Here is a 27263-nt window from a genome sequence, read left to right as displayed (position 1 = left end):
ATTATTTTTATTACAAATAGTATTCGCTTTTCTCTTCTCTGTCTGCTTTCTGTCCTCCTCAGGCTTCCGTACGGGTGTAATGTTGTTATCAGCTGATGCTCCTTTATGTCATATGAACGCTAGCTCATGAGCTAACAGGCTAACAGGTTTCTAACAGTGACCATGGCTGTGAGCCGGTTCACACAGGGACCGGGACGCGGTGACACCGGACCCCGATAACACCTGCGACCCTCTCTCCTCCCCACTATCTGCTCCACTTTGTACATTTCGTGTTCAGTCAGCCGGTTATCTCTGCGACTTTTGCCCTCTTTATCCCGCTCTGGGTCAGAGTCTGTGTGTGTGTGTGTGTGTGTGTGTGTGTGTGTGTTAGCCTCGCAGCTAATGAGCTAAAGCTGCTCTGAGTGAGGCTGTCTGACTTTCTGACTCATTAAACGGGATGAGCGATGGCATCGGTCCGGGTGGCTGTCCGGGTCAGACCCATGAACAGGCGGTGAGTCTGACACCCTAACACACTTGACTGTTTATATCAGATATTGAGTCATCATGTGGAGGTTTTGTGAGGCTAACTGAGGTCACTGCAGATGTAGCTGCTGGCTGTTTAAATCACATGAACTGACTTAGAGCTGCAGATTATTGTAGGTCATTATAACAGTGAGATGTGAGTTTAAAGTCAGTGTACACTGTGTCACTGTACCACAATTTAAACTTAGATACGACATGTTTTATAGATACATGTTTGATGTCACTGCTACAGAAGTCCTTTGAAACCAGGCAATTTCTTAAAGGGGACATATTCTGAAAAATCCTCTTCTACAGTGTTTCTGAACATTTATCTGTGTAACCTGAGAGTCTACTGACCCACAACATGTGAAATAAACCATCCAGTCCTTTGTTTGTGGTCTGCATAAGTCTTACAACACAGAGAAAAATGATCTGTTTCAAATGTGCTCTCCTTGTGATGTCACAGTGGGATTCTGGTAAAAACAAATCCCCTCTCCACCCCCAGACTAGAACAAAACTTTTGAGCAGGTCCGCTATTTTTATTCTCTCTACAGAGGAGTGATGTCTACGGGGAAAATCAGGGGGGGGGGGGTCATTACATTTAAAGAGACACACACACCAAAACGGAGCGTTCTGAGAGAGCTGGTTTATACAGGGTCACAAACCTCCTCTGGTGCTTGATTCATGTTATATTTTGACCAAAGCACAGATGTTTTATTTAGACCACAGGGGGACTGTTTGAAAAGGTGGAGGAGGGGACTGTTTGAAAAGGTGGAGGAGGGGGACTGTTTGAAAAGGTGGAGGAGGGGGACTGTTTGAAAAGGTGGAGGAGGGGACTGTTTGAAAAGGTGGAGGAGGGGACTGTTAGAAAAGGTGGAGGAGGGGGACTGTTTGAAAAGGTGGAGGAGGGGACTGTTTGAAAAGGTGGAGGAGGGGACTGTTAGAAAAGGTGGAGGAGGGGGACTGTTTGAAAAGGTGGAGGAGGGGGACTGTTTGAAAAGGTGGAGGAGGGGACTGTTTGAAAAGGTGGAGGAGGGGGGATCATATGTCCTCTTTTGATGAAGTTGTAGCTGGAAGGTCGGGAGTTCGATTCCCAGCTCCTGCAGCCACATGTCCGATGTGTCCTTGGGGGAGACGCTCGGGGCGCGTATGAATGGGATGAGTTACTCCTGTTGTTTTACTTTTCATAAAGTTACTGACTTTATGTTGACTTCAAAACATCGAGATGGAATCAAGAAATGAAAGTGATCGGCAGCTCCAGAGCGGCGTGTCTGTGTTGACTTATAAAACAGGTTAATGATCAGAGCGTGCAGCGTTACGTAACGTGTTGTTCAGTGGTTGTGTCGCCCTGAGAGAAACACGCACACACACGCACAGTTTGCTTTCATGCTCGGACCCAAACATTAAGGGTGTGGTCGACCCGGAGAATAAACTCGGGTGGAGTCTGACGATTAAACTCGACTAAACAAACACGACTCCCTGACTGTGCGGCTCAGGTTCAGGTTCAGGTTCAGGTTCAGGTTCAGGTTCAGTCACGTGGGGTTAAATGATGTCAGCCGGGTTTGACTGGGAAGAGTATATAAAGTTTTTATTAGTTTATAAATGTTCTAAAGTCACATGAGGAGGAACAGTATAACCATAACCAAGATGTTTAACCTGCTGGTCTGGTGATGTTTTTTAAGATATGTTTTGTGGCATTTGTGCGTGCGCTGATCGGACAGCTTCAGAGAGACAGGAAATATTATCAGGTGAAGGAGGGAGGGGGAGGAGGGGGGGGGGGGGGGGTGACATGCTGCAAAGGGCGAACAGGCGGAGTCTCTTATGTTTTGTGCGTATTACTAACTAAAGCAACACCGGCGCCTGATTGTTGTGTTTTTATGCGGTGGTACACCGAGCATGGCAGGCTGTAAACTCTGCAATCTTATGCAAAATCCTGCAGTTCCTCGAGTGTCCACTAGAGGCGGACAGCCAGCTGAAGCACAGGAAGTCACATACACACCCATTCTAAAAAAAGCCCGGCTTATTGAAGAGCCAGGCCAGGAGGATTTCAGGAGTAGGGCCCAACCGATATGGGATTTTCTGGGCCGACACCGACACATCGGCGGATTTTTCTTAGATCTATGAAATCTGTAGAGATAGATATAGATGTGCACATTCCGCTCCACACCCTGCAGAGTGATGATGCTCGTTGTAATCCATATAGCGCCCTCTGCTGGTGACAGAGAACTGCTAGTGTAATACAATGAAACTCAAATGAAATTATATTTGATTGGTGAATAAATCATTGACACATAGTCACTGGATATGCTAATATCTGAGATAAATTAGCTGATACTGATTGTCACTGGATACGCTGATATCGGCGGATATTATCGGCTGGCTGATTTATCTGTCGGGCTCTAATCTAGAGATTTTCAGGAGGGGAGATGTGAAAATGGTTCTTGTTTTCTTTGCTCAATCGTAATGACCCAGAAATAGCAACAACAAGAAAATATTTATAGACGACTAAAAGAATGTTTAGTCAAAGAAACAGAAGGAGTGGAAGCTGCACCTTGTTATCTGAAGAGTATCAAAATGTGCACCATGCTCACGCTGAAAGACAACAGGAACAGAACAAATTAAACTTTGTTGATGTTTAACAGGGAGAAGGACCTGACGGCAAAAAGCATCATCCACATGGAAGGAACCAAAACCTCCATCATCAACCTGAAGGTAGGAACCCTCCGTGAGCTGTGCTGAAAACCTCAGGCTGGAGGTCGTTCAGACATGTTGTAGCTGAAGCTCGTTGTGTTCTTGTCGTTTCCTGAAAAAGCTCCCTGAAGGCATCGCGGGAGATTCAACGCGGGATCGGACAAAGACGTTCACCTACGACTTCTCCTACGACTCCACGGACGGCAAGAGCTCCACCTTCGTCTCCCAGGAAAAGGTAAACAACAGTCGGCGTGTTTCTGATAATTATGATAATGGCCGTGTGGGGCGTGTCTTAAAAGCGCCTACCTTCTCTGGTCCAAACAAATCCAGAGCATTCAGGACCGAGTGTGTCAGAGGGTAGACGGAGGATCTTTGGTGCCAGAACAAATAAAAAATGGACACAGACGAGTCAAAGTGACAAAGTTGATGTCTGACTTTTTATTCTCACACACTTATTTGGGGAAACCCTTTGTTTCCTTTAAAATCCTCAAACTCTGCTTAAATCCACACCACAAAGTTTTGGTTCCTCGACGGTGTTTTAATAAAAGATCTGTGGCCAGTCGAGCGTTTTAGACACGTTTCAGGATTAATCATCCGTCCGTCACATGATCCATCGGTTCACTGTGCATTAGCAGTCCGGTTCAAACCGGCTCACAACAGCAGCTCCTTGGAGGACTGAAAACACCGACTTTCTTCTTCTGAATGTTGGCAGCAGAAGAATAAAAACACAAAACCAGATCTTACACATATCAGGAGTAAAGACATACTCAGTGGTGGGAGAATAACCGTCTCCATCTCAATGAATTAATAATGGGTCCACCCCCCCCCCCCCCCCCTCACCTCAGCACCCCTTCTCATCTCATGAGATCTGCAGCGTTTTCACAACCTCAGTGACGTGTCAACAGAAGCAGAATTAAGATCTCTTGTTTTTATTCTGGTTTTTCTTCTTTTGCAGGTTTTTAAAGACTTGGGCTCCGACGTGCTGAAGGCGGCGTTCGAGGGCTACAACGCCTGCGTCTTTGCCTACGGACAGACCGGCTCGGGGAAGTCCTACACCATGATGGGAAATCCTGTGAGGCAAAACTCAGGGCATATTTAAGATCACGCTGCAGATTCTGTTTTACCAGAAACACTTTTAGCACGGTGACGTGACTCACTGAGGTTAAATAATCAATCTGTCTGTCGTTGTGTTTAGGGAGATGCAGGTTTGATCCCGAGGATCTGTGAAGGTCTGTTCAGCCGGATCTCTCAGTCGACTCGATGGGACGAAGCTTCTTACCGTACAGAAGTCAGGTGAGGTCGCTCATGGTGTTTGGTAGTTTCTCATCCAGACCAGCTCACTCGAGTCTCTCTGTTTGTAGGACGCTTTCTGTATTCTAACTGCTCTGTGTTGATGATGAATCCACCCGACCTTTAAGACTCCTGATAACCTCCATCACAACCTGCAGCAGTCTGCAGAAACGTCCTGATGTGGCTCAATGTGTTCCATTTCATCCTCAGCTTGAGCAATAACTTCTTTCTTCATCTTTCTTCCCGCTCTTCAAACAGAGCCGTGATGAAGCAGCTTTACTTTAAAGGTCACATATTCTTTAAAATCCTCTTCTCCATGTTCCTCTAACTCTAACATGTGTCTCTAATCCGTCTACAAACCCCCCAATGATGAGAAAAGTCCATCCTCTCCGTCTTCTCCCTGCTCCACTTTTAAAAAAATGTGTGCTCAAACAGGCCGTTTGGAGATTTTCCCTTCATGACATCACAAAGGGCAGTAGCCCCTCCCCCAGGTGGGTGACACTCCCACAGCTAGGTGTTTGTTCTGCCCTCTGAGTCTGCCTTCTCACCGTAAACAATAGGACATGGAGCGAGAAAGCACCGAGTACACCCGAGCCCTTCCAGAGAGGGGGCGTGGTCAGACACAGCTCATTTACATATTTAAAGGTACAGACACAGAAACAGCCTGTTCTGAGCAGGGCTGAAATAGAGGGGTTTATAGACATGATCAAATACAGGATCAGAGTGGATTTAGAACAAGACACTTCACACACATGTTGAAGAGGAGCTCTGAGACTTATTTAACCTGAAGAAGAAGAAGAAGATATGTGACCTTTAAATCAGAAATAAATATTTATAGGATGAAACGAAGGATCTGTTCATCGTTAGTCATTATTGTGCTCAGAGCTCTAACCTGGGACTGTTTCTTCCTCCTTCAGTTATCTGGAGATCTACAACGAGAGGGTGAGGGACCTGCTGAGGAGGAAGTCCACTCAGACCTACAACCTGAGGGTCAGGGAGCACCCGAAGGACGGACCGTATGTGGAGGGTGAGGCCGTCGTTCCCAACGAAACACAATGACTTTGAGTTTGGTCCATGTGTGTTTTTTTTTAGTAACCCGCCCCTCTCCCTCCTGATCTCAGACCTGTCCAAACACCTGGTGCAGAACTACAGCGACGTGGAGGAGCTGATGGAGGCGGGAAACATCAACCGTACCACCGCCAGCACGGGCATGAACGACGTCAGCAGCCGCTCGCACGCCATCTTCACCATCAACTTCACACAGGTGAGAGTTCATGGAGCTTCAGGTGAAGTTTGTTTGACTGAGAGGAAATAAAACATGTAAGACAATTCAGTAATGAAGAGAGAGAGAATCACTCCCATGATTCCCCGCCAGCCTCTTGATTGAGAGCCCCCTGGTGGTGGGATGTACATACTGCGCCCTTTAGGACAGATGGAGTCTACTTTTTAAATATTCATCCAGACTGTAACGCTCTCTCTCTGTGTCTGCGTCTGTCAGGCTAAGTTTGACGCAGAGATGCCCAGCGAGACGGTCAGTAAAATCCACCTGGTGGATCTCGCCGGCAGCGAGCGAGCCGACGCCACTGGAGCGACGGGCGTCCGACTGAAGGAGGGAGGAAACATCAACAAATCTCTGGTCACTCTCGGAAACGTCATCTCGTCTCTGGGTCAGAAACGTTTATGGTTTGGGATGTTTTTTGTCTTGTCGACTGTGTTTGTTGACCGCTGATGTTGTTTGCAGCCGACATGACGCAGGACGGAGGAAACACCAACCAGAAGAAGAAGTCGCTGTTTGTCCCGTACAGAGACTCCGTGCTGACCTGGCTGCTGAAGGACAGCCTGGGCGGGAACTCCAAGACCATCATGATCGCCAGTGAGACTAAACTTTAACTCAACACGACCTTTTAAAAAAAAAAAAAAAAAACAGAAAGAAAAAGGATTTGATTTAATTCTGATTCTCTGTGCAGCCGTTTCCCCGGCTGACGTGAACTACGGCGAGACGCTCAGCACGCTGCGGTACGCCAACAGAGCCAAGAACATCATCAACAAACCGACCATCAACGAGGACTGCAACGTCAGGCTGATCAGAGAGCTGAGGGCCGAGATCGCTCGGCTCAAAGCTCTGCTGATTCAGGGCAACCAGGTAAACGTATTTCTTCATCCCGATGATTAGAGATTCAAACGCCACGGTTCACATGTCGGCTAAAAGTGATCCGAGTAAATTGGGGAGGGGGTACATGCAGTCTGATACCCGGGCTATGGGTATCTCCTGATAGCGGTCTGATACCTGGGCTATGGGTATCTCCTGGTAGCGGTCTGATACCTGGGCTATGGGTATCTCCTGGTAGCTGTCTGATACCCGGGCTATGGGTATCTCCTGGTAGCTGTCTGATACCCGGGCTATGGGTATCTCCTGGTAGCTGTCTGATACCCGGGCTATGGGTATCTCCTGGTAGCTGTCTGATACCCGGGCTATGGGTATCTCCTGGTAGCTGTCTGATACCCGGGCTATGGGTATCTCCTGGTAGCGGTCTGATACCCGGGCTATGGGTATCTCCTGGTAGCTGTCTGATACCCGGGCTATGGGTATCTCCTGGTAGCTGTGTGATACCCGGGCTATGGGTATCTCCTGGTAGCGGTCTGATACCCGGGCTATGGGTATCTCCTGGTAGCTGTCTGATACCCGGGCTATGGGTATCTCCTGGTAGCGGTCTGATACCCGGGCTATGGGTATCTCCTGGTAGCTGTGTGATACCCGGGCTATGGGTATCTCCTGGTAGCTGTCGTGATACCCGGGCTATGGGTATCTCCTGGTAGCGGTCTGATACCCGGGCTATGGGTATCTCCTGGTAGCTGTCTGATACCCGGGCTATGGGTATCTCCTGGTAGCTGTCTGATACCCGGGCTATGGGTATCTCCTGGTAGCGGTCTGATACCCGGGCTATGGGTATCTCCTGGTAGCTGTCTGATACCCGGGCTATGGGTATCTCCTGGTAGCTGTCGTGATACCCGGGCTATGGGTATCTCCTGGTAGCGGTCTGATACCCGGGCTATGGGTATCTCCTGGTAGCGGTCTGATACCCGGGCTATGGGTATCTCCTGGTAGCTGTCGTGATATGCTCCCAGTGTTAAATGAACAAGCTGTATCCTGACGTTTGTGTTTGTGTTGTTGTGTCAGATCGCGCTCCTGGATTCGCCCACTGCTCTGAGTATGGAGGAGAAACTGCACCAGAATGAAGCCAGAGTGAGTCTAACTTTGTCCTGCTGGAGAGGAAGGTTCACATCTCAGTGGAAGAGTTCTGCACGTTCCCCCGTTTGTCTCCATAACGTTTTCTACTCGTACATCTGCAGGTGTTGGAGCTGACTAAAGAGTGGACCAACAAATGGAACGAGACGCAGAATATTCTCAAGGTAAGAGCTCGTGTGTCTTTAATTTGAGTCTTTAATGTTCCATATCTGAGCGTCATGGACTGTGTACAAAAGGGAAGCTAATGCAGAGGTCTTAAATCTGCATTCTTCATAACAGCCAGCAGGGGGCAGCTCCCAGAAGTCAGAAAACATTCCTATTTGCCCGTTGAGCGTTTTAATAATGGTCTCTGCTGTGCACACATTTTACACTGTACTCATGTGTGTCGTACGTCTGCAGGAGGAGACGCTCGCTCTGAGGAAAGAGGGGATCGGCGTGGTGTTGGACTCGGAGCTGCCTCATCTCATCGGCATCGACGACGACCTCCTCAGCACGGGCATCATCCTGTACCACTTAAAGGTCAGAAAAACAGCTGGCCACGCCCCCTCTCTGGAAGGGCTTTCTCGCTCCATGTCCTATTGTTTACGGTGAGAAGGCAGACTCAGAGGGCAGAACAAACACCTAGCTGTGGGAGTGTCACCCACCTGGGGGAGGGGCTACTGCCCTTTGTGATGTCATGAAGGGAAAATCTCCAAACGGCCTGTTTGAGCACACATTTTCTGAAAAGTGGAGCAGGTAAAAGACGGAGAGGATGGACTTTTCTCATTATTGGGGGGTTTGTAGACGGACTAGAGACACATGCTGAAGTGGATATTTCATGCAGGTATGAGGATTAAAAACTTAGTCCAGCTTCCAGAAACATCTCCACTTAATTCTCCACAGGGAGGAGAAAGATTATGAAGCAGCATGTCTCGTGGCAGAGGGTTTCAGGAAGGCGTTGTCCTCAGCTCGATGATGTGTTCTGACCTGTTTCTGTTTCTTCAGGAGGGGCGGACGTACGTGGGCAGAGACGACGCGTCCACAGAGCAGGACATCAGTGAGTGTCACGATACCATCGTTTCAAATGTAGAGATCACTCCAGTGAACATTGAACGATATCAATACCTGTTTGAGACCACGGCAGTCCAAGGCGCCCACATATCTGGTTTTCTATGATTGTAAGTAAACTCGTGCAGTTTAGAGCGTGTACACGAGTTGGCCTCAAACCTTTTGATGGATTTTTTTAAGTTTCTGCCATATCAGTCGTTTCAATAATTGAGAATGCATCATTTTAAAACACATATCAGTCAAGTATCAAAAATCAGGTTGGGTCGTGGTGGCAGCGACATTTCCCAGCTCCTCCTGGGGGATTCTGGGGCGTTCTCAGGATAGACAGGATATACAATCCCTCCAGTGAACTCTGGGTCTACCCCGGGGTCTCTCCCAGTTGGGCGTGCCAAGAAAACCTCCATAGGGAGGCGTCCTGATCAGACATCTGAACCACCTCAGCTGGCTCGATGTGAAGGAGTAGTGGCTCTACTCCGAGCTCCCCCTGAATGTCTAAGCTCCTCCCCCCTCTCTCTGAGGCTGCGCCCAGACGCCCTCCAGAGGAAAATCATTTCAGCCGCTTGCATCTTTGATCTCATTCTTTCAGTCACTACTCACAGATCATGACCAAATCCAAATCCAGGTGAGGGTTGGAACAAAGATGAAGCGTTTAATGGAGAGCTTTACCTTCAGGTTCAGCGCCCTCTTCACCTCGACGGTTCAGTATAACGTCCCCATTACTGCCGATACTGAACCAATCCGTCTGTTTCATTTCATTTCATTTCAAACCTTTATTTATTCTCGAAAAGTCACTGAGGTTTCCCTCATTTCCAATGCCGTCAAGATTATGTTTAACCCTAAATAATAAAAATGATTGTGCAGAAATCCTCTTTCTGACTTAAGTTTCCTCTCTGTGCTTCTGTCGTCCCTCAGTCCTGCACGGTCTGGACCTGGAGAGTGAGCACTGCATGTTTGAGAACCAGACCGGCGCGGTGACCCTGGTCCCGCTGGGCGGAGCTCAGTGTTCAGTGAACGGAGTCCAGGTGACGGGGCGCTCGCAGCTCAACCAAGGTGAGAGCCACGATGTCTCTTTGTTTAAATCTGTGAACTCAATCGGAGGACGTGTTTGATGTTTGGACGTTCAGTCGTCTTGTGTGCAGTTTTCAGTTTGAGCTGTTTGTTCGTCCAGGTGCTGTTATTCTGCTCGGCAGGACCAACATGTTCCGCTTCAACCACCCGAAGGAGGCGGCGAGGCTGAGGGAGAAACGAAAGGTGAGAACAGTTCCTGTTGATAGATAGATACTTTATTGATCCCGAGGGAAATTCAAAGCATCCAGTAGCAGGTTACAAAGACGTACATGACATAAATTAACCACAAAACCGACGCCCCCCCCCCCCCCTCCCATACATATATATTAACCTGAAAAAAGAATACCTCTAGATGAATCAAACTTAAACTGTGCAATTAAAAATAGACTTATACAAGAAATGTACATAACCCGGGCAGGGATAAAAATATATGAGATTTAAACAAGAACCATTAAACAGTTGAGGAAAAAAATCTGTAATTAGACCTGAATATAAAAAAAAGTGTTGACCGTCTGAAGTTGTGATGTTTATAAGTTGTGTTGGTGGCTTTGATCTTCTGACGATGTGTCAGCCGTCCCGTGAAATCCTGACTGTGAGTGAACTCCTGAGTTTGAACTCCAAACGTCTGAATTGTGTCTCGAGTCACCGCCACTGTCGCTTCTTTTAATCCTCTTGGACCTTCAGCCGGTGGACGCGCTGTAATGGTGACGCTAATCCGTGCTGCGCTGAGCTAACGTGACACCTGACCGAGCCAAGATATGTCCGCAGATAACCGATCACCGTGAACACCGACACTCGCTCTGACACGAGGAGGAGGCGGTGCCCTGTCGGCCGCCTCGCTCTGAGCGAAGACAGAGCGAAAACAAGCAGCAGACCAGGAATTCAATTCACAATGTTTTCTGTCACAGATCGCTCTGTCTCGTTACTTTTATTTACTCGCCACCGTGACCAGCAGGTTGAGCAAAGTCACCCGCCACTGCAGAAAAAACACCCGTATTTGACGGGTCACAGGTGCTATTTCAATCCCTGCCCTTCCACACACATCAATCACGTAACCTTTTTGAACACATGCTCTCCTGATTTAGATTAGAACCGGCCGGTGAGTCAGGAAAAAGTCCGGATAACGTCGGGTTTAAAATCTGTCTGTTTGCGTTTGCTCACCTCCAGGGTGTTTGATGCCTGTGTGACTGAACTTTCCCCCCCGCTCCACTGAGACATTTTTATTCTCTCCTCAGAGTGGTCTACTGTCCACATTCAGCCTCTCCATGACCGATCTGTCCAAGTCCTGTGAAAACCTCTCCACCGTGATGCTCTACAACCCGGGGTGAGTTTAAACTTAAAAAACACAAACATCAGATATCAGCTGCATGTGATTATCAGACCCTGCAGTGCATCTCCCCTCTGCATCAAAACCAGGACCCTCAGACTTCTTGTCCTCCTTCACAGCTGATGAACTTTTATCTGCGGTTCATCAGCTGTGGAGGAATTCAAAATCAGAAAGGTCAAATTCAATAGCACGCTCCAGAGGGGGATAAAAGTGATGACCACTTCTAGTTCTTTAAAAAGATTCAGAGGAGGCGAGTTTAATTATGATGCAACGAGGCAGGACCTGAAACCATCCTGACCGAGGGACAAATAAAAAGTCAAACAGAAGAACAGAGAGTTACAGGGCAGTATAAATGTATGTAACTCTGACCCCTAGTGTTTAAAATGGGTACTGCAGTCTAAATTCTAAACATCATAGAGAGCTGTCTCCCCCCCCCCCCCCTCCTCTCTAGAGTCCATGCTCACACAGGTCACCATGTGGTGGACTCTGAAGCTTCAGTGTTTATCCAGCTCTGCATGGGTCTGTAAACCTTTCTGTGTTCTAACCTCTCTCCATTTTTCAAAAGCATCTCCAATATTGATCCTAGCTTGAGCACGTTTCTGCTCGTGGAGCTTATTAGAAACATGCAGAGGCTTTTTAGGTCGGGTACAATCACTTCTATCTGAACCACTTCTCTTGCCCGCTTCCATCGCTGCAACACCTGTTGACCTGATAACTGCTCTCATATCTGGCAAACTGAGGGGCGTCCAAAACGGCCGTGTGGGGGGGGGGTCTTAAAAGTGCCTACCTTCTCTGGTCCAAACAAATCCAGAGCATTCAGGAGCAGAATCTAAAGTTAGAAGGAGGACATACTGGCTGCTGCATTGTTGTCAGAGAAGCCAGCACTTCAACATGTTTCCTTAATGATCAGATAGTAAGATACCTTTATCATCTCACTCTCTTACTGATTGGACCTTTAATATGACACGTTCTACAGTATGTAAATTAACTGTCTGCACCGTGTCCTGTTGACAGTCTCTTCACTGAGAAGGGCCCCGTCTTCCTCAGGTAGACTCAGTCGTCCACTTCCTGTCTTAACTGTCCCGTTTTTGACATGAAGACGTGTTTTGACTCGTCCAGTCCGTCATCCTGAACCCTCATTTGTTTGTTTTTTGTTTGCACGTCTTCTCACTGCTTCTGTCTCCATTTTGACGTTTGACAGATAAAAATGCATCGTTGCTTTTTTTTTTGCACATCGCCTGACATTTCATCTAAACTCCGCCATGTTTTGTGTTGGATGCAGCTCTCACTCACTCACTGTGCTAGTTGTGCTGTTTAATGTTTATGTGCTGTGTGTGTGTGTGTGTGTGTGTGCGTGCTCGCCTGCTGAGAGGAGGAGACTGACGATGGTTTTTGTGTTCACAGGTTGGAGTTTGAGAGACAGCAGAGAGAGGAGCTGGAGAAACTGGAGCTGAAAAGGTACGAGAGTCTGTTAAACATCATCGTTTGATTGAGCTTCAATCGTTGTTTTTTTTGCACTTGCAGCCTGTTTTCAATCTGCTCATTTAAATCTCTGCAGCATCTCTTAAATCCTGCATCCGTGACTGACTGCCTGACACAAAGTCTAGTAATGCAGGGTGGGAAGAGAAGAAATATCAAAGAGAAGAGATTCTTATGAAAACAGTTATTTGACTTTTCCCGATCATGTTGACACTCTGACGCCTTCACACATGAAGTCCGGTGGACTCGGTTCCATTCAGGGGTGAAGTTGTAACAGTCGACTTTTTGGTTCATTTGGTTCGACTTGCTTTCACGCCTCACTTTGTGACGCGCACCAAAGCCTGTCCAACGGCGTTTACTAAGGGTGTAACAGTACACAAAAATTTCGGTTCGGTACGGTTCTCAGTTTCGAAGCTTCGGTTCGGTACATTTTCGGTACAGCAAAGGGACCTGATGCAACACTTTTTTTTTCTTCATTAGGAACACTTAGAATTTCCCTTTTACACATTGGGCTGCATCGACAGTTCAGACTTGTACACCTGCTCAGGTTACTTTTTAATAACATTTTAAATTAAACATTGTAAAAAAAATAATAATAATAAACTTATGCTGCTTCCTTCAACCAAAAGAGTCTCCAATAAATAAAAGATATGAATGAAATAAAATATTTTAGAATGAAATTAATTAATTAATATAGCCTATATGTAAAAATATTTCTTTTAAATTACACTCACACCTTTTAGTTTATTAAGCCAACAGTTTTTTGAATGCCCTTTGAGCACATAATAAACCTAATCACATCTGGGACAGTTTCATCACAGAACTATTAATATTTCCCTCTGTCGATATAAGAACTTCAGTGGCATTTGTTATGGCTTTGGCCCGCTCAGAATTACTAGCAAAAGGCTGTCTGTTTGTTCCTAGTTGCAGTGATGTTTACGTTCGCGTGGTGCCTTTAAGTGCTTTAGTAAGTTGGACGACGGCACACTACTCTCGTCTTGTCAACGTCTCTTTGTCCATTATTGTGGGAATGGGGAGGGAGGGTGTTCATTCTATCATGCTGGATCGGTCCGCATGCCGACCCGCCACCAGTTGGTGCTGTAGCTCCGGTCAGTGCCTGCTGCCACCTGGCCTAACGCTGCACTATGACCGGTACTGGACCAAACTGCTCAGGTGTGAGTGCAGCTTTAGAGTCTCTGCGGAAGTTGAGGTTTAAACCAGGAGCACAAAGCTTCAGGTCCAAACGATGCTCACAGTGAGTTTGTTGTTTCTTTCTTTAGGAGGCTGATCAAAGAGATGGAGGCAAAGCACCAGAGTGAGAAGGCGGAGCTGGAGCGGCTGCAGCAGGAGGTGGAGAGTCAGAGGAAGGAGTCCGAGGAGGTGCGTCAGCAAATCCTCCGTCAGGAGGAGAACCTCCGCCACCGCAGCCAGGACATCGAGAGCCGCCTGCGGGACTTCCTGGCCGAGAAGGAGCGCTTCGAGGAGGAGAGGCGCCTGGATATCCAGGGCACAGACTTCCAGAGGAGGAACCCGCTGCAGGAGGCGGAGTCAGAGGAAGAAGAGGAGCAGCGGCGGCAGCAGGAGGCGGCAGAGCAGACCGAGATCTACAGAGAGCTGGAGAAGCTGAAGAGGGAGCGCGAGGAGCAGAAGGTCCGCCTGGAGACCGAGCGGCGGCGCCTGGAAGAGCAGGAGCGCGAGCAGGCGACTCTGGTCGGGAGGCTGGAGGAGCAGCTGAGGGAGAAACACGAGGCCGCCTCCACCCTGCTGACCCTGGAGGACGCACGCCGCCTGGAGGAGGAGCGTCGAGCTCTGGCTGAGATCAGAGAAGCTCTCCTCCGCGCCAAAGAGGCAGGGGAGCGGCCCGGCGTGGAGGACGCCAGCGAGGAGGCGAGATCTGCGCAGACTCGATACACAGACTTTAAGGAGGCGCAGGTGAAGGAGCTGGACCTGCTGGAGGAGGGGCTCCGGCAGAAGAGGGAGAGCCTGGAGAAGGAGGTGGCTGCTGAGCGGAGCACCCTGCTGCTCCTCTCTCACGCTCTCAAAGAACGACAGCAGCAGCTAAAGGAGGCGCAGGAGAAAGGAGCGCAGGACGCTAACGCCGTGTGTCAGGAGGAGCAGCTGTTCAAACAGGCGGAGCACCGGCTGCAGTTTAAGGAGTGTCAGCTGGCCAGCGTGGCCGACGGCCTCCTCCCCGCTCTCGCCGAGGAGAAGCAGCGAGCGATGGAGATGTTGGAGCGCAGCGGAGGAGGCCGGAACGGGAACTGTGATGGCCCGCCGGCGGGGCTGGACAACACGCTGTACCAGGTGGAGAAGGAGCTGGAGGACAAGGAGGAGAAACTGAACCTCCACTGGAACAGCGCTCAGCAGCTCCAGCAGCTCCAGGAGACCTACGAGTTCACGGCCAACGTGGCGCGGCAGGAGGAGAAGGTGAGGCGGAAGGAGAAGGAGATCCTGGAGTCGAAGGAGAAGCAGCAGAGGGAGGCGATGGAGCAGGCGGTGGCCAGGCTGGAGAGGAGGCACTCCGCTCTGAGGCGCAGCGTCTCCATGGAGCCCGACGCCTCCGAGGAGCAGAGACACAAGAGCTCGGCCGGCAGGAACCTGAGGGCGGGGGCGGAGCTGGACCAGCAGAGGTCAGAGCTCCTCCAAAGAATCAGCATGACAGATCAGAGTCACAGAAACACAACTCATAGTCTCTGTTTTTCTTCTTCTCTGAAGGGTGGAGCGGGAGATCCAGAAGCTGAGGAAGAGGATCAGTGAAGGAGAAGACAACAACAGGAGTCACTCGGTCGGTAACGACGAGAAGACGAGTCACAACAGCTCCCCGGTCAGCCACATCCAGAGTCTGAACACGCTGCTGCCGCTGTCGGACGACCGGTACGCCTCTCTGTTGACCCTGCAGGCTTTTCTATTGTTGTAATCTCTTCCTTCCCTCACCGTCTCTTTTCTGTCTCGTCAGGATAAACGCGTACATCGAGGAGGAGGTCCAGCGAAGGTTACGTAAGATGAATCTCCTGAACGGCAGCAGCAGCACCATGGATCTGTCTCTGTCCTGCGAATCACTCAGGGTAAGAAGTGGATCACCATCTTCATGAATTTTTGACTTCATCTGACAGTTTTGACTCCACTAAAGGTCCTGAAAGCTAACGTTATGCTAAAGCTAACTACTCCACGGTCGGATGATTGTGACGTCACTAGCGTTACGCTTCAGACGATCTCCGATAAACTAATCCACGTAGCTTAATAAATAGTTTACTAACATAATATTCACCTTAACCTAAAGATTAAACCTACAGGAGACATCTCCGACTAGTGAGAGAGTTCCCGCCCTCTGTGTCCGGCGTGATGACGTTTAATGTCCCCGACGACCACTGTAGTCACATTTAGCCACTTGTTAGCAACCGCCTTTTTAAAGACGAGTAAAAACTTCAAACTTCACAAGTGGAGGTTTTACCTAACGTAGTTTATGTGGTCTAACAAAACACCAACATCTCTTCAGCTTGTGTTAACCACAGACCTTATTTCAGGAGTCTAACCACAAACACATTCAAAATCCCCGTTGACTTTTAGACGTTAGACCCCATGGCGCTCAAATGATAACTTACTTACTTCCTGGTTTTAGGACTCCTGTGGCGCTCTATTATCAAAACAAGGGGCTGTAAAGTGTTGGGAAGTTATGTCCCCACGTCTCAGATGTGAGAGTTTGCTCTGAGTTACTTCAACTTAGAAGACTTTGTTTATCCCAGAGGACAATCCACAGCCCACCCAGACCACTCATATACCTTTTACAGACAAACAACAGACGGAGTGTCAGAGGAAACAAACAAATCAGAACTGGGCAAAGATGAGCGCTGGCACAATGATACCCTCCTGTGGTCTATTTGGGTAATGACACCCACAAGGGCCAAGCAAGATGAGAAGCATGTGTTTAAAGGCAGGGTTGGTAATTTTCCTCCAGGATCACTTTTTAAGATTTTGGTTGAACTTGTCTTTAGGTCCTGACAGAAATTAATAACTTGTGTTCTCTGAAAAAGCAACTAAGAAAATCTGTCATCTGTATCAGTTGTAAGCCTGTAAAAACTTCCACCAATGTCTGCCACGAGGTACCAATCTCTTGATGTGAGGTGCATGTGTGAACAACCAGGTCAGGAGAATATCTGCAGCAGTCCTCCTGAAGTTATCTAGATATTTTCAGGAGTGCAGATGTGAACCGATAAGTCGTGGCTCTGCATAGAGCAGAGGTTTTATTGTCTAACTATTGGCCGTGGTCCAAAACGTCTTCCGAGTACGAGGTTATTTATCAGTGGATAAAGGCTGCAGGTCGTGTCTCTGTGTAGAACTGATATGTAGCTCTTTAACCCCGCAGGAGGAGGAGGAAGTTAGCGACTCTAGCTCTGTTAGATTAACAGACGAGGTAAGACCAGGATCCACCTGCTCTGTTTGACCTAATGAGACTTCCCCCTGCTCTGCAATCTGCATGATTCTCCCCCGGTGATGGATCCACTCTCTCCCATCTGTCCATCAGTTTGGTTTCAAGCTCCTTTTGATTTGGACCGGTTTTTATTCACCCTGTTTGTGTTCTTTGATTTGTTCCCCCCTTCATCCTGAATCAACGAGGATACTTCTTCCCAATGAGAGATGCTGCTTTTTCATTTTGAATGTGTATTTAATATTTGATGATTGCAGGACGGCAAGTTGATGTTTGGTTTTATGATTTCAGGACGATGAAAAGCTGCAAAACGTGAATCCAAGGAGGCTTAAATATGAGGTAAGACTGATTATCTGTGTTTTAGGATTATTAAGGGATGTAACGATACACTCACCTCCCCATATGAAACTCATCTTCAAAATCAAACAAAGACATGAGAATTGAGTACATTTATGGATATTATGAAACGTTATTTATTATCCTGGGCTTTTTAAAATCAAATTCAGTTTATAACTCTGTTTAGACCGCCGTTTCAAGCCGCGATATTTACGTCGATCCCCCCACTGTAGCGTCTTCAGAGGTAGTAACAGAGGCATTACAGCGCTGTGTGTGTGTGCATGTCTGACCGTGTGTGTATGTGGATCAGAGGTGTGGACTCGAGTCACATGACTTGGACTCGAGTGGGGGCGCGGGTAGCCTAGTGGTTAGTGTGCGTGCCCCATATCGAAGGGTTAAGTCCTCCAAGCGGGTGGTCCGTGTTCAAATCTGACCTGTGTCTCCTTTCCCACTGTCCTATCTGTAAACAAAGGAATAAAAAAGCCCCAAAATAAACTTTCAAAAAAAAAACAACAATGCAATGCTGGTGTTGCAATACGTTTCATTGTCGAATGGTGAGGTATCCTTACATCCCTGGGGTTATCATCACTAATCTGACGGCCTGCTACGACATGACAGTGATAAGAAAAACAGAAGTGCCTGTTATTGTTAATCTGCATGGAAAACTAAATTACACAAGAAAAATCAGAACAAGATTTCATGTATAATTAATGGGTTTGATGCTGGTTTCCATTTGAATACTTCAGGGTTGTCAAAAATGAAAATTGACGGTTATTTTGATGAATCCTTAACCATTCACTTTGGTCAGACCGGTTTGCTTTGGCTTGTATTTGGCAGTAACAACTTTAAGACAAGAGCGGTTTAAATCACTTATTCTCTGACTCTTGAGTCAGTCTTCACGTTTGGCAACTCTTGAGTTGTTGATGTGTTTCGCTGAAGAACTTATTTTCAGTCGGGCAAGGTGCAACATAGACGATGTTACAGATAGAAATCTATAACCAGTTGCAGGAACTCTATGAATATGGAATAAATGATGTTCAAATGCTGCTCTATCCATGTTCCTATGGTGTTGAACATTTCCAAAAAACATATTTTTGTACACTCTTCATCTTAATTTGCATGCCAGACCTCCTCACACTTTTAATTTTGAATCACTATCAACTCACCTGTGCACCTGGTGATGGCGGACCTCTAATTGTCATTGGGGGAGATTATGGACTTCAGTACAATTCAAAGATCCTTCTCATCCTTCTTGACGATTTAGTCATGGACTCCCCACCCCCCTTGTGCACACAGAAAGCCCCCGGGTTGTGGTCTAGCTTCCTGCCTGCCCCGGAGCTCGAAGCAGACTCTCCTCCTCACATCCCAGAAAACACGTTTGGTGAACCAGAGAAGGATTTTTTAAAGCTTCACGGAGAAGACGAACAGAAATCCAACACTGGCGTCTGGCTAGAAGGAGAGCAAATGACTCACGGAGATGATGACTTTAACAAATGGTTGCAAAGAAGAGGAAAACATGAGCTAGGAGAAGAAAGCAGTAATGTTAATGAACGAGGCCATGTTAATATTGGAAAGTTCTGTTCTACCTCAGCGTACACATCAACCAACAGATTTGACAAAAACAAGAATATCACTGAAAAGGAAAGAAATGATTCTGGTTGTTGTGTTTCCAAAGTTCGGGCTAAAGAGTTGTTTGAGGATAGACGTTCGGATTCTTTCTCAAAGGAAAACGTCAACGACCAAGCAGGTGACCCAAGAGTCGTACAAGATGCAGGTCTTACCGATGATCAGTCAACAAAGTCGCAGAACTCTGTCACTGGTCTTACCGATGATCAGTCAACAAAGTCGCAGAACTCTGTCTGTGGTCTTACCGATGATCAGTCGCCAAAGTCGCAGAACTCTGTCACTGGTCTTACCGATGATCAGTCAACAAAGTCGCAGAACTCTGTCTGTGGTCTTACCGATGATCAGTCGCCAAAGTCGCAGAACTCTGTCACTGGTCTTACCGATGATCAGTCAACAAAGTCGCAGAACTCTGTCTGTGATCTTACCGATGATCAGTCAACAAAGTCGCAGAACTCTGTCACTGGTCTTACCGATGATCAGTCAACAAAGTCGCAGAACTCTGTCTGTGATCTTACCGATGATCAGTCAACAAAGTCGCAGAACTCTGTCTGTGGTCTTACCGATGATCAGTCGCCAAAGTCACAGAACTCTGTCTCTGGTCTTAGCGATGATCAGTCACCAAAGTCGCTGAACTCTGTCAACGGTTCTAGCAATAATCAATTATTAGATTTGCAGAACTCTGTCACTGGTTTTGTTAAATTCATGCAAAACCCAAAGGGAGGCATTCAAAGTCAACTGAAACAAGTGATGGATTCAACAGTTGGGAAAGGGATTGTCGGCAGTAGTTACGCTTTGGGTTATTTTTCTGGCAAGCTGTCTGAAGCGTACAAAGACGCTGGTAGAAGGCTGCAGGGCACACGGGACATAATCCGAAATGTAGGAGTAGACGATATGAAAGTGGTGCTCTCTCACTATGTGACCATGGTGTCAAAAGACCTTCCACTGATTCATCAGATGCAGCTTAAACCAGAACCAGAACCTTCTATTCCATCAGAAAACAAAGTCATGTTGGTTGATCCGCAGAGGGATCGCACCCTTAGTCTTCCTCGGAATTGCAGCATGCCTACGATCCCAGGCGTCTCAGGGTGGCCTGAAGGCTCGGTGTCGTCTCTGAAAAACACTTTTCCTCAAGTGTTTTATCAAAGGCTGGTCCAGCTCCCACCAGCCTTATCTCAGCTGCAGTCACTTTCATCCCAGAAGATTTTGGAAAAGTTGGAATATCTGGCTCCTCAAATGGAAATCAAGAAGATTTTAAGTATCTTCTGGCTCAAAACTGCCAACAAAAAGCAGCCAAATCCAAAGCCTGTGTGCTTGCTTTTGTCAGAAAATGATCTTATAGTGGTGTCAAGTGAAATGAATTCGGATCACTCCTTATCTGTTTTTCACAGTTTCAATCTTCTGGAAATCAAAAAGGTCCAGATAAGCTTGGCAGGGCAGCACATCCGCCTTATTGGATGCACTGATGATTCGGTTTTGGCGGTTTTTACCCACAGCAAGGAGCTCACACAGGAGTTCTGCAAGACCCTACTGAAGACCCTTTCTCCTGAAAAGTTCTCTGACGGGACTGAAGAACACCCGTTACTCTCTGGCGACCTCATGGTGCTTTCTTTGGATTGGACGTCAAATGTTCCTGAGATTGTCCTGGACAATGGCTTTCACATCACGTCCAGATTCAAGCGCGTCCTTGCAGATCTGCTCTACATCATCCACGGGAACATGGACTGTCCTGGCAAACCTTCTCTGGCAAACATCCATCCTCTGCTTTACACCAGCGTCAAAGTCATGAACTCTACCCGTGTGCATCAGGACACCATCTTTCAGTTCCTCCTCACGGACACTCATGTAGCTCTTCTCCAGGAGGACGGTGTCTTTCATCCAGCGCCGCGGGGCTCCAGTCTGGTCCCGTCCCAGCCCCAGTTCCAGAGACTTGAACTTCACAGCCGTTCTGACATCAAATGCGTTCTTGTGAGGCAGAACGACAACTGGCTGGTTGTGGAAATCTCGTTTACGACTCACAAACTACAAGCTCCCGAACAGAAGGAGAATTCCAGGCCAGTCTCAGCTGAAGTGCCCGCAGGCGGTCGGTGCGACTCCTGGAAGTTATCCTTCGGTTGTACCTCAGAAGCTGTGATCTTGATAAATCATCTGTGCACCTAAATAGCACAGCTCAAGGCAGTGCCACCATTCATCTACAAACTCATTGCGATACCTTGGGTCCAAAATTAAGATAAATGATTTGTTTTAGGATATGTTGACCATTTTGTTGCCATTTCACAGGAAAGAGAAATTACCTGATCGGATTCTTGATCATGCCAAAGTAAAATGGACACATCTGAAAGTGATTTTAAAATGATCCTTTAAACATTTATCAAAGTATTTTATTCATTAAACACAGCAAAAGGGGGATTCTTGTATTTTTTTTACACATTTTGAAGTCAAGAACAAGAACTTTTGGAGTTGCTTCAGACGGCAGCATTGAAACGGATGCAATTACTGCAGTGGCAACTTTTTAGGGCCCATGTGCATGATGGGGTTGTAATTATACCAAAACGTTACACTTGGTACGATACGAGTAAATATCAAACAATATGGACACTGGTTTTGATACAACGGCAACAAAAACAGAATTTGTAGACACTGATAATGATTAATTCTTGATTTCAGTCCTTTGCAGACAAACTCCTGCAGATCTTCTAAGTTGCACAAATACGTTGGAAACATTTCAGTAGCAAAACATTTCTGAAGCATTTGTGCTATTTAGACTGTGTAGGAGTTTTCTTGCAATTTCGGTTTGTATCGCGTCCAATCACTGAAGAGTACCCACTCCTAAACTGACTTGCTGCGCTGTCATTGGCTGGAGGAAACACACCAGTCAACCAGAACAAAACAGAACAGTAAAACCCAGTCAGAGGACGGAGTCTCTGCAGACACAGTCACCACCACACATGTATGGAGGCCCAGAAGGGACGATGGAGCAGCTTCACTTTAGGGGAAGACTGTATTTTATTTTGAAGGAAGAAGCTGCTGACTCTGTCTCTAACTGTTGTCGGTCTTTGTTCCTGTATTTGTGATAAATGAATGAATGAAATAGAAATACATTTGTCTGTGTTTGTTCTTTGTTTTAAAGAATGTGAACTTCTATGATTTGTGATCTGATTCAAAGGGAGGAGGGTGATGTCTGTTCTAAAGTTCCCAGCTGATCTTAAAGAGAAGTTGTCATGGCGATACCTCGACCTGCAGTTTTTCATGTTGAACAATGATGACTAACAGAGTGTGAATAATATATGAACCAACTCTTTCCTTGTCACTGTTTTCATTGAGAGAGTATGGTGGGAATAAAGACTGAGCAATGTTTCCTGTTATCTGTTTTATTGGTAATAAGTCATTCTCATTGCAGCACCTTGTCAACCCTTTACTCTCCTCCTCTTCCCTCTCTTCGTTTCCCGTCTCTCTTTCTTCCCCCGGTGACTCCCCTCTGCAGCACTTGGTCTCTCGTCCTCTGGGGACGAGCCCTGACGGCCTTCAGGAGCCCGTTAGAATTAGCATTCCTCGTTACGTCCTCCGCGGGCAGGGGAAGGACGAGCACTTTGAGTTCGAGGTGAAGGTGAGTTCTCTCCGCTGGGTTCATCCTCGTCATCTTCCTCACCTTCTTATACTGTACAATCCGTCTCTCTCAGGTGCATGTCTCCTTTTTTATACTTTTGTAATGCAATCCATTTTCTGTAAAAGCATCTGCACGTATCGAATGGTTGTTTCAAAAAGCTGCGTGTGTTCTCTACGGTGGTGAACTTTCACTCAGATAATCGTAAAGCGAGAATCTAAAAAGTCTGTAAGCAGGGTCAACTATTCATTTGCATAAAGGTCTGTCAGCATTAGCGAGTTAATCTCATTTTATTTTGACCCTTCAGGCTCTCCGGAGATACTCGTCCTCAGTGTCTCCCTGTAGTCTCAGTGATGTAAAAGAAGAACACTGCTGCATCTTTGAATGTCTCATTTCACTTTAACAAACTCTCAGACAGTAATATCCACCTGATGACATCACACACTGACCGTATGACATCACACATTGACCTTATGACATTACACATTGACCTGATGACATCACACATTGACCTGATGACATCACACATTGACCTTAAGACATCACACATTGACCTCATGACATCACACATTGACCTTATGACATCACACATTGACCTTATGACATCACACATTGACCTTATGACATCACACATTGACCTGATGACATCACACATTGACCTTATGACATCACACATTGACCTCATGACATCACACATTGACCTTTGTTACCGTTCCTTTGAGATGTTTGACCTCAGTTTGCGATCCCTAACCACTTCCTGTTTCTGTGCTTAAAGGAGCAGTATGTAACTCTGACACCTAGTGTTTGACATGGGTACTGCAGTCTAAATTCTTATCATTGTAGAGATCTGTCTACCCCCCTCCTCTGTAGAGTCCATGCTCACTCAGGTCACCATGTGGTGGACTCTGAAGCTTCAGTGTTTATCCAGCTCTGCATGGGTCTGTAAACCTTTCTGTGTTCTAACCTCTCTCCATTTTTCAAAAGCATCTCCAATATTGATCCTAGTTTGAGCACGTTTCTGCTCGTGGAGCTTATTAGAAACATGCAGAGGCTTTTTAGGTCGGGTACAATCACTTCTATCTGAACCACTTCTCTTGCCCGCTTCCATCGCTGCAACACCTGTTGACCTGATAACTGCTCTCATATCTGACAAACCGAGGGGTGTCCAAAACGGCCGTGTGGGGGGTCGCCTTAAAAGCGCCTACCTTCTCTGGTCCAAACAAATCCAGAGCATTCAGGAGCAGAATCTAAAGTTAGAAGGAGGACATACTGGCTGCTGCATTGTTGTCAGAGAAGCCAGCACTTCAACATGTTTCCTTAATGATCAGATAGTAAGATACCTTTATCATCTCACTGATTGATCCTTTAAATTAATGTCATGACATTCGATTGACCATTAGATACTTATTTTATTTCAAAATTAAAGCAGGGTTGGATTCAAACAGTAAGTAAAGTACTCCCAGCTGAAGACAGTACAAAAATTCAAAATGAAAGCCCAACGAAGTTTGTATGATCTGCAAATACATTTGAGTAAATTCAGTAAATCATCGGCCTCTGTGACAAGCGTTTCTCTCTCTCTCCGTCAGATCTCTGTGATGGACGACATGTGGACTGTTTTCAGACGTTACAGCCGCTTTAGAGAAATGCACAAGAGCCTGAAGTTGAAATACCCCGAGGTGAGACGAGCGGTTCATTCCAGTTTTATCAGCAGGCTGAGGTTCTGTGACAGGGACACGTCGTTGATGCTGGAGGTTTCTGTTTCAGCTCGCTGCTCTGGAGTTCCCTCCGAAGAAACTGTTTGGAAACCGAGACGAGCGGATGGTGGCCGAGCGCCGTAACCAGCTGGAGGTGAGTATTTACACTTTTAGATCAAACTTATAGGAACATAGAAAACGTCCGAGGTAAGGTGACCTTCTTCTGTTGCTTTTTTTTTTTCTGCAGCGCTATCTGAGGAACTTGTTCCGGGTGATGCTGTCGTCCTCCAGCTCTCCTCTCAGAGCCGACGCAGACGGCGGCTTCCGTCTCACCAAACACGCCGTCTGTGAGTTCTCGCCGTTCTTTAAGAAGGGCGTCTTCGAGTACAGCAGCCACGGCACCGGCTGACACGGGCTCAAACTTTCTCCAAACCAAAAAAAAAAAAAAAAAGACAACGTGACGTGCTGGAGAGCGTTTTGTTACGACCTCAGGAGGTCAGAGAATGAAAAAAAACAAACACATGCAGGTCAGTTTCCTCTCCAGCATCGGGACTTCCTGTGAGGCGAATGTCTCAAACATGGCGGCGATGCTTTGCACTTACTTCATGTGATAAATGTAGCACTCTGTTTGAAGAGTTAAAAGAAGTCAAACATGTCTTCAGGGTCGATTATGATCCGACTGTTCGATCTTTAGACGACTTGATGACGCTGAGCACCTGGCAATGAACGCTTCAATAAATGTACTTCCATGCAGATATGATGTTTATACACAGCTCCCTCTCTTACGCCCCGTGTCCTCACAGCTAGCGTCTGCCCACGAGTAGAGAGCGTTTGAAGCAGCAGCACAGCGCCCAGCGTCTCTTTTGGGAGCGCTCAGCCTTTTCTTGAGTTGAAGATCTTTAATCTTTTCAGAAAGGCGCTGTTGATGTCATCGACGCTCTTTCAGAATGTTTGATATTCCAATTATCTCCACCTCCTTACGAGGCCACCTCGTCCTCGCTCTCTGTGTCTGATCGGAGCGTGACAGCGAGGCCGTCATTCTTATGAAGCTCATCGTCCAGACAGAGTAGGAGGGCGAACATCCTCCGTTTGATTCTCACAGTGAAGAAAAAAAAACGAAATCAAATATAAAACATGCAGTGAAAAGTAACGGAGCAGCGTCTGTCATTCAGCGGCGGTTTTTAAGAGACAGGACGGACGAGGATATCTATGACTTGTTCCAGTAATTAACCAGCTTTTAAAGGAAGAATGTGTGACCTTTAGATCCAGTAGATGTCGCCCTTGAGCTCCAGCATGAAACCAAAACAAACTGCTGTTAGGCCACGCCTCCTCCATACTGAAGCCTCCGCCCTCCTCCAGAGACACACCTCCAACCCCCCTCTACTCATATTCACATGAAGGAGTTATCAATTAGAACGACCATGAAGCTCATGCATTGTTGTGTTAGCATGCTAATGTTAGCTCTCTTTAGTTAGCTCGTAGCTTCACATTGTTGTGTTAGCATGCTAATGTTAGCGCTCTTTAGTTAGCTCTTAGCTTCACATTGTTGTGTTAGCATGCTAATGTTAGCGCTCTTTAGTTAGCTCGTAGCTTCACATTGTTGTGTTAGCATGCTAATGTTAGCGCTCTTTAGTTAGCTCGTAGCTTCACATTTCATGTAAACTGACACAGAATGAGCGTGATCTAAAAACTCTTACTAACATCCAAATAATCAGTGAGTATGTTCTTCTTCTTCTCTCTAGTTCTTGACTAAAACAGCTTTTATACACAAGGGGAGGAGCCGGCCGTCCCGTCCATGTAAACACGACTCTGACAACAACACAGCCAGCGGGACTCGAGCTTCTCCCTCATTGTAGACAGTCATGACTCAGAGACACATTTACACAGGACAGACTGGATGTCGCACATTCTTCCTTCTTTAGTTAGCTCGTAGCTTCACATTGTTGTGTTAGCATGCTAATGTTAGCGCTCTTTAGTTAGCTCGTAGCTTCACATTTCATGTAAACTGACACAGAATGAGCGTGATCTAAAAACTCTTACTAACATCCAAATAATCAGTGAGTATGTTCTTCTTCTTCTCTCTAGTTCTTGACTAAAACAGCTTTTATACACAAGGGGAGGAGCCGGCCGTCCCGTCCATGTAAACACGACTCTGACAACAACACAGCCAGCGGGACTCGAGCTTCTCCCTCATTGTAGACAGTCATGACTCAGAGACACATTTACACAGGACAGACTGGATGTCGCACATTCTTCCTTTAACGTCAGACATTTGCATGTTTCACTTCTTCAAGGCGCTTTAATATTGGTCCTTTTTTTTTTAAGAACACTTAATGACTAAAAGAAGAGACAAACTGTTTCCTTTCTCTGTTTTTCTCGTTAACACAAAGGTCTCTCTCTGCAGGATCCTTTCTGTGATGATGTCACACACTTAGAGTAACAACCGGAGCCTGTAAGGGACAAACTCTGAGTCTGTTGCAGCCTCTCTGTTTCTCAGCTGCAGGCTGAAACCATATGAAATCTTTTTGAGTCTAAAATTCATAAACATCCTAAAAGTAAGGGCCAGGTTAGAAACTTTGAGACGGAACATTTCCTACATTTAACAGACGAGTCATTCCTGCAGAGGGGAACGTTTATCTTTTTATTTATTCATCCAATCAAACGTGGTGTCAGTGAGCAGATGGGCCTCCTCGTGGAGCTGCAGGGACTCCAGCCTGACGTCTTCTAGAGGCGCTCGTCTCCGTCATCAGCTGTTTGAACAGGAGACCGGTTGAGGTCCGGTTTGAAGAGATCCGAGCTGGACAGGAACACTACCCGTTCAGAAGCCAAACTGTGTGTGTAAAGAAAGTGTAAATGTTGATGTGCATAGTTTTTCTATCTAGACAAATATGAGACATTGAATGTCAGTAAAGGGAATGTACCAAACCAAA

General features: G+C 46.7%; 1 protein-coding gene across 6 annotated transcripts; it reads left to right on the top strand.

Annotated features, from left to right (window-relative positions):
• Nucleotides 1-83: 83 nt before the first annotated feature.
• kif16ba (kinesin family member 16Ba) lies at nucleotides 84-27263 on the top strand. Of its 6 annotated transcripts, XM_061065698.1 has the most exons (27): nucleotides 92-490; nucleotides 3144-3213; nucleotides 3314-3427; nucleotides 4148-4264; nucleotides 4388-4485; nucleotides 5400-5509; nucleotides 5604-5746; nucleotides 5981-6149; nucleotides 6224-6355; nucleotides 6450-6625; nucleotides 7661-7726; nucleotides 7834-7893; nucleotides 8129-8248; nucleotides 8714-8765; nucleotides 9689-9826; nucleotides 9945-10027; nucleotides 11080-11168; nucleotides 12186-12218; nucleotides 12576-12629; nucleotides 13931-15280; nucleotides 15366-15524; nucleotides 15607-15715; nucleotides 17368-17415; nucleotides 22520-22642; nucleotides 24226-24315; nucleotides 24404-24487; nucleotides 24581-27263. In XM_061065698.1, the coding sequence occupies exons 1-27, from the start codon at nucleotides 444-446 to the stop codon at nucleotides 24740-24742; spliced, it is 3996 nt and encodes a 1331-aa protein (XP_060921681.1). In that variant the 5' UTR covers nucleotides 92-443; the 3' UTR covers nucleotides 24743-27263. The 6 variants fall into 6 exon arrangements, with proteins under 6 accessions (XP_060921663.1, XP_060921645.1, XP_060921653.1 ...); XM_061065705.1 differs by lacking the exon at nucleotides 12186-12218; XM_061065662.1 differs by lacking the exons at nucleotides 22520-22642; nucleotides 24226-24315; nucleotides 24404-24487; nucleotides 24581-27263 and adding exons at nucleotides 17014-17061; nucleotides 18709-21464 and having other exon boundaries at nucleotides 85-490.

Source organism: Labrus mixtus, chromosome 2, assembly GCF_963584025.1.
Source record: "Labrus mixtus chromosome 2, fLabMix1.1, whole genome shotgun sequence".
NCBI classification, from domain to species: domain Eukaryota; kingdom Metazoa; phylum Chordata; class Actinopteri; order Labriformes; family Labridae; genus Labrus; species Labrus mixtus.
This window is presented reverse-complemented; position numbering and strand designations above follow the sequence as displayed.

Bases quoted from the DNA above. Each gene is read 5' to 3' on its own strand.
- kif16ba (XM_061065662.1), top strand. From the start codon at position 444: ATGGCATCGGTCCGGGTGGCTGTCCGGGTCAGACCCATGAACAGGCG. The intron at 9,827-9,944 runs GTGAGAGCCACG...TTGTTCGTCCAG, and splicing joins GCGCTCGCAGCTCAACCAAG to GTGCTGTTATTCTGCTCGGC. The intron at 12,219-12,575 runs GTAGACTCAGTC...TTGTGTTCACAG, and splicing joins AAGGGCCCCGTCTTCCTCAG to GTTGGAGTTTGAGAGACAGC.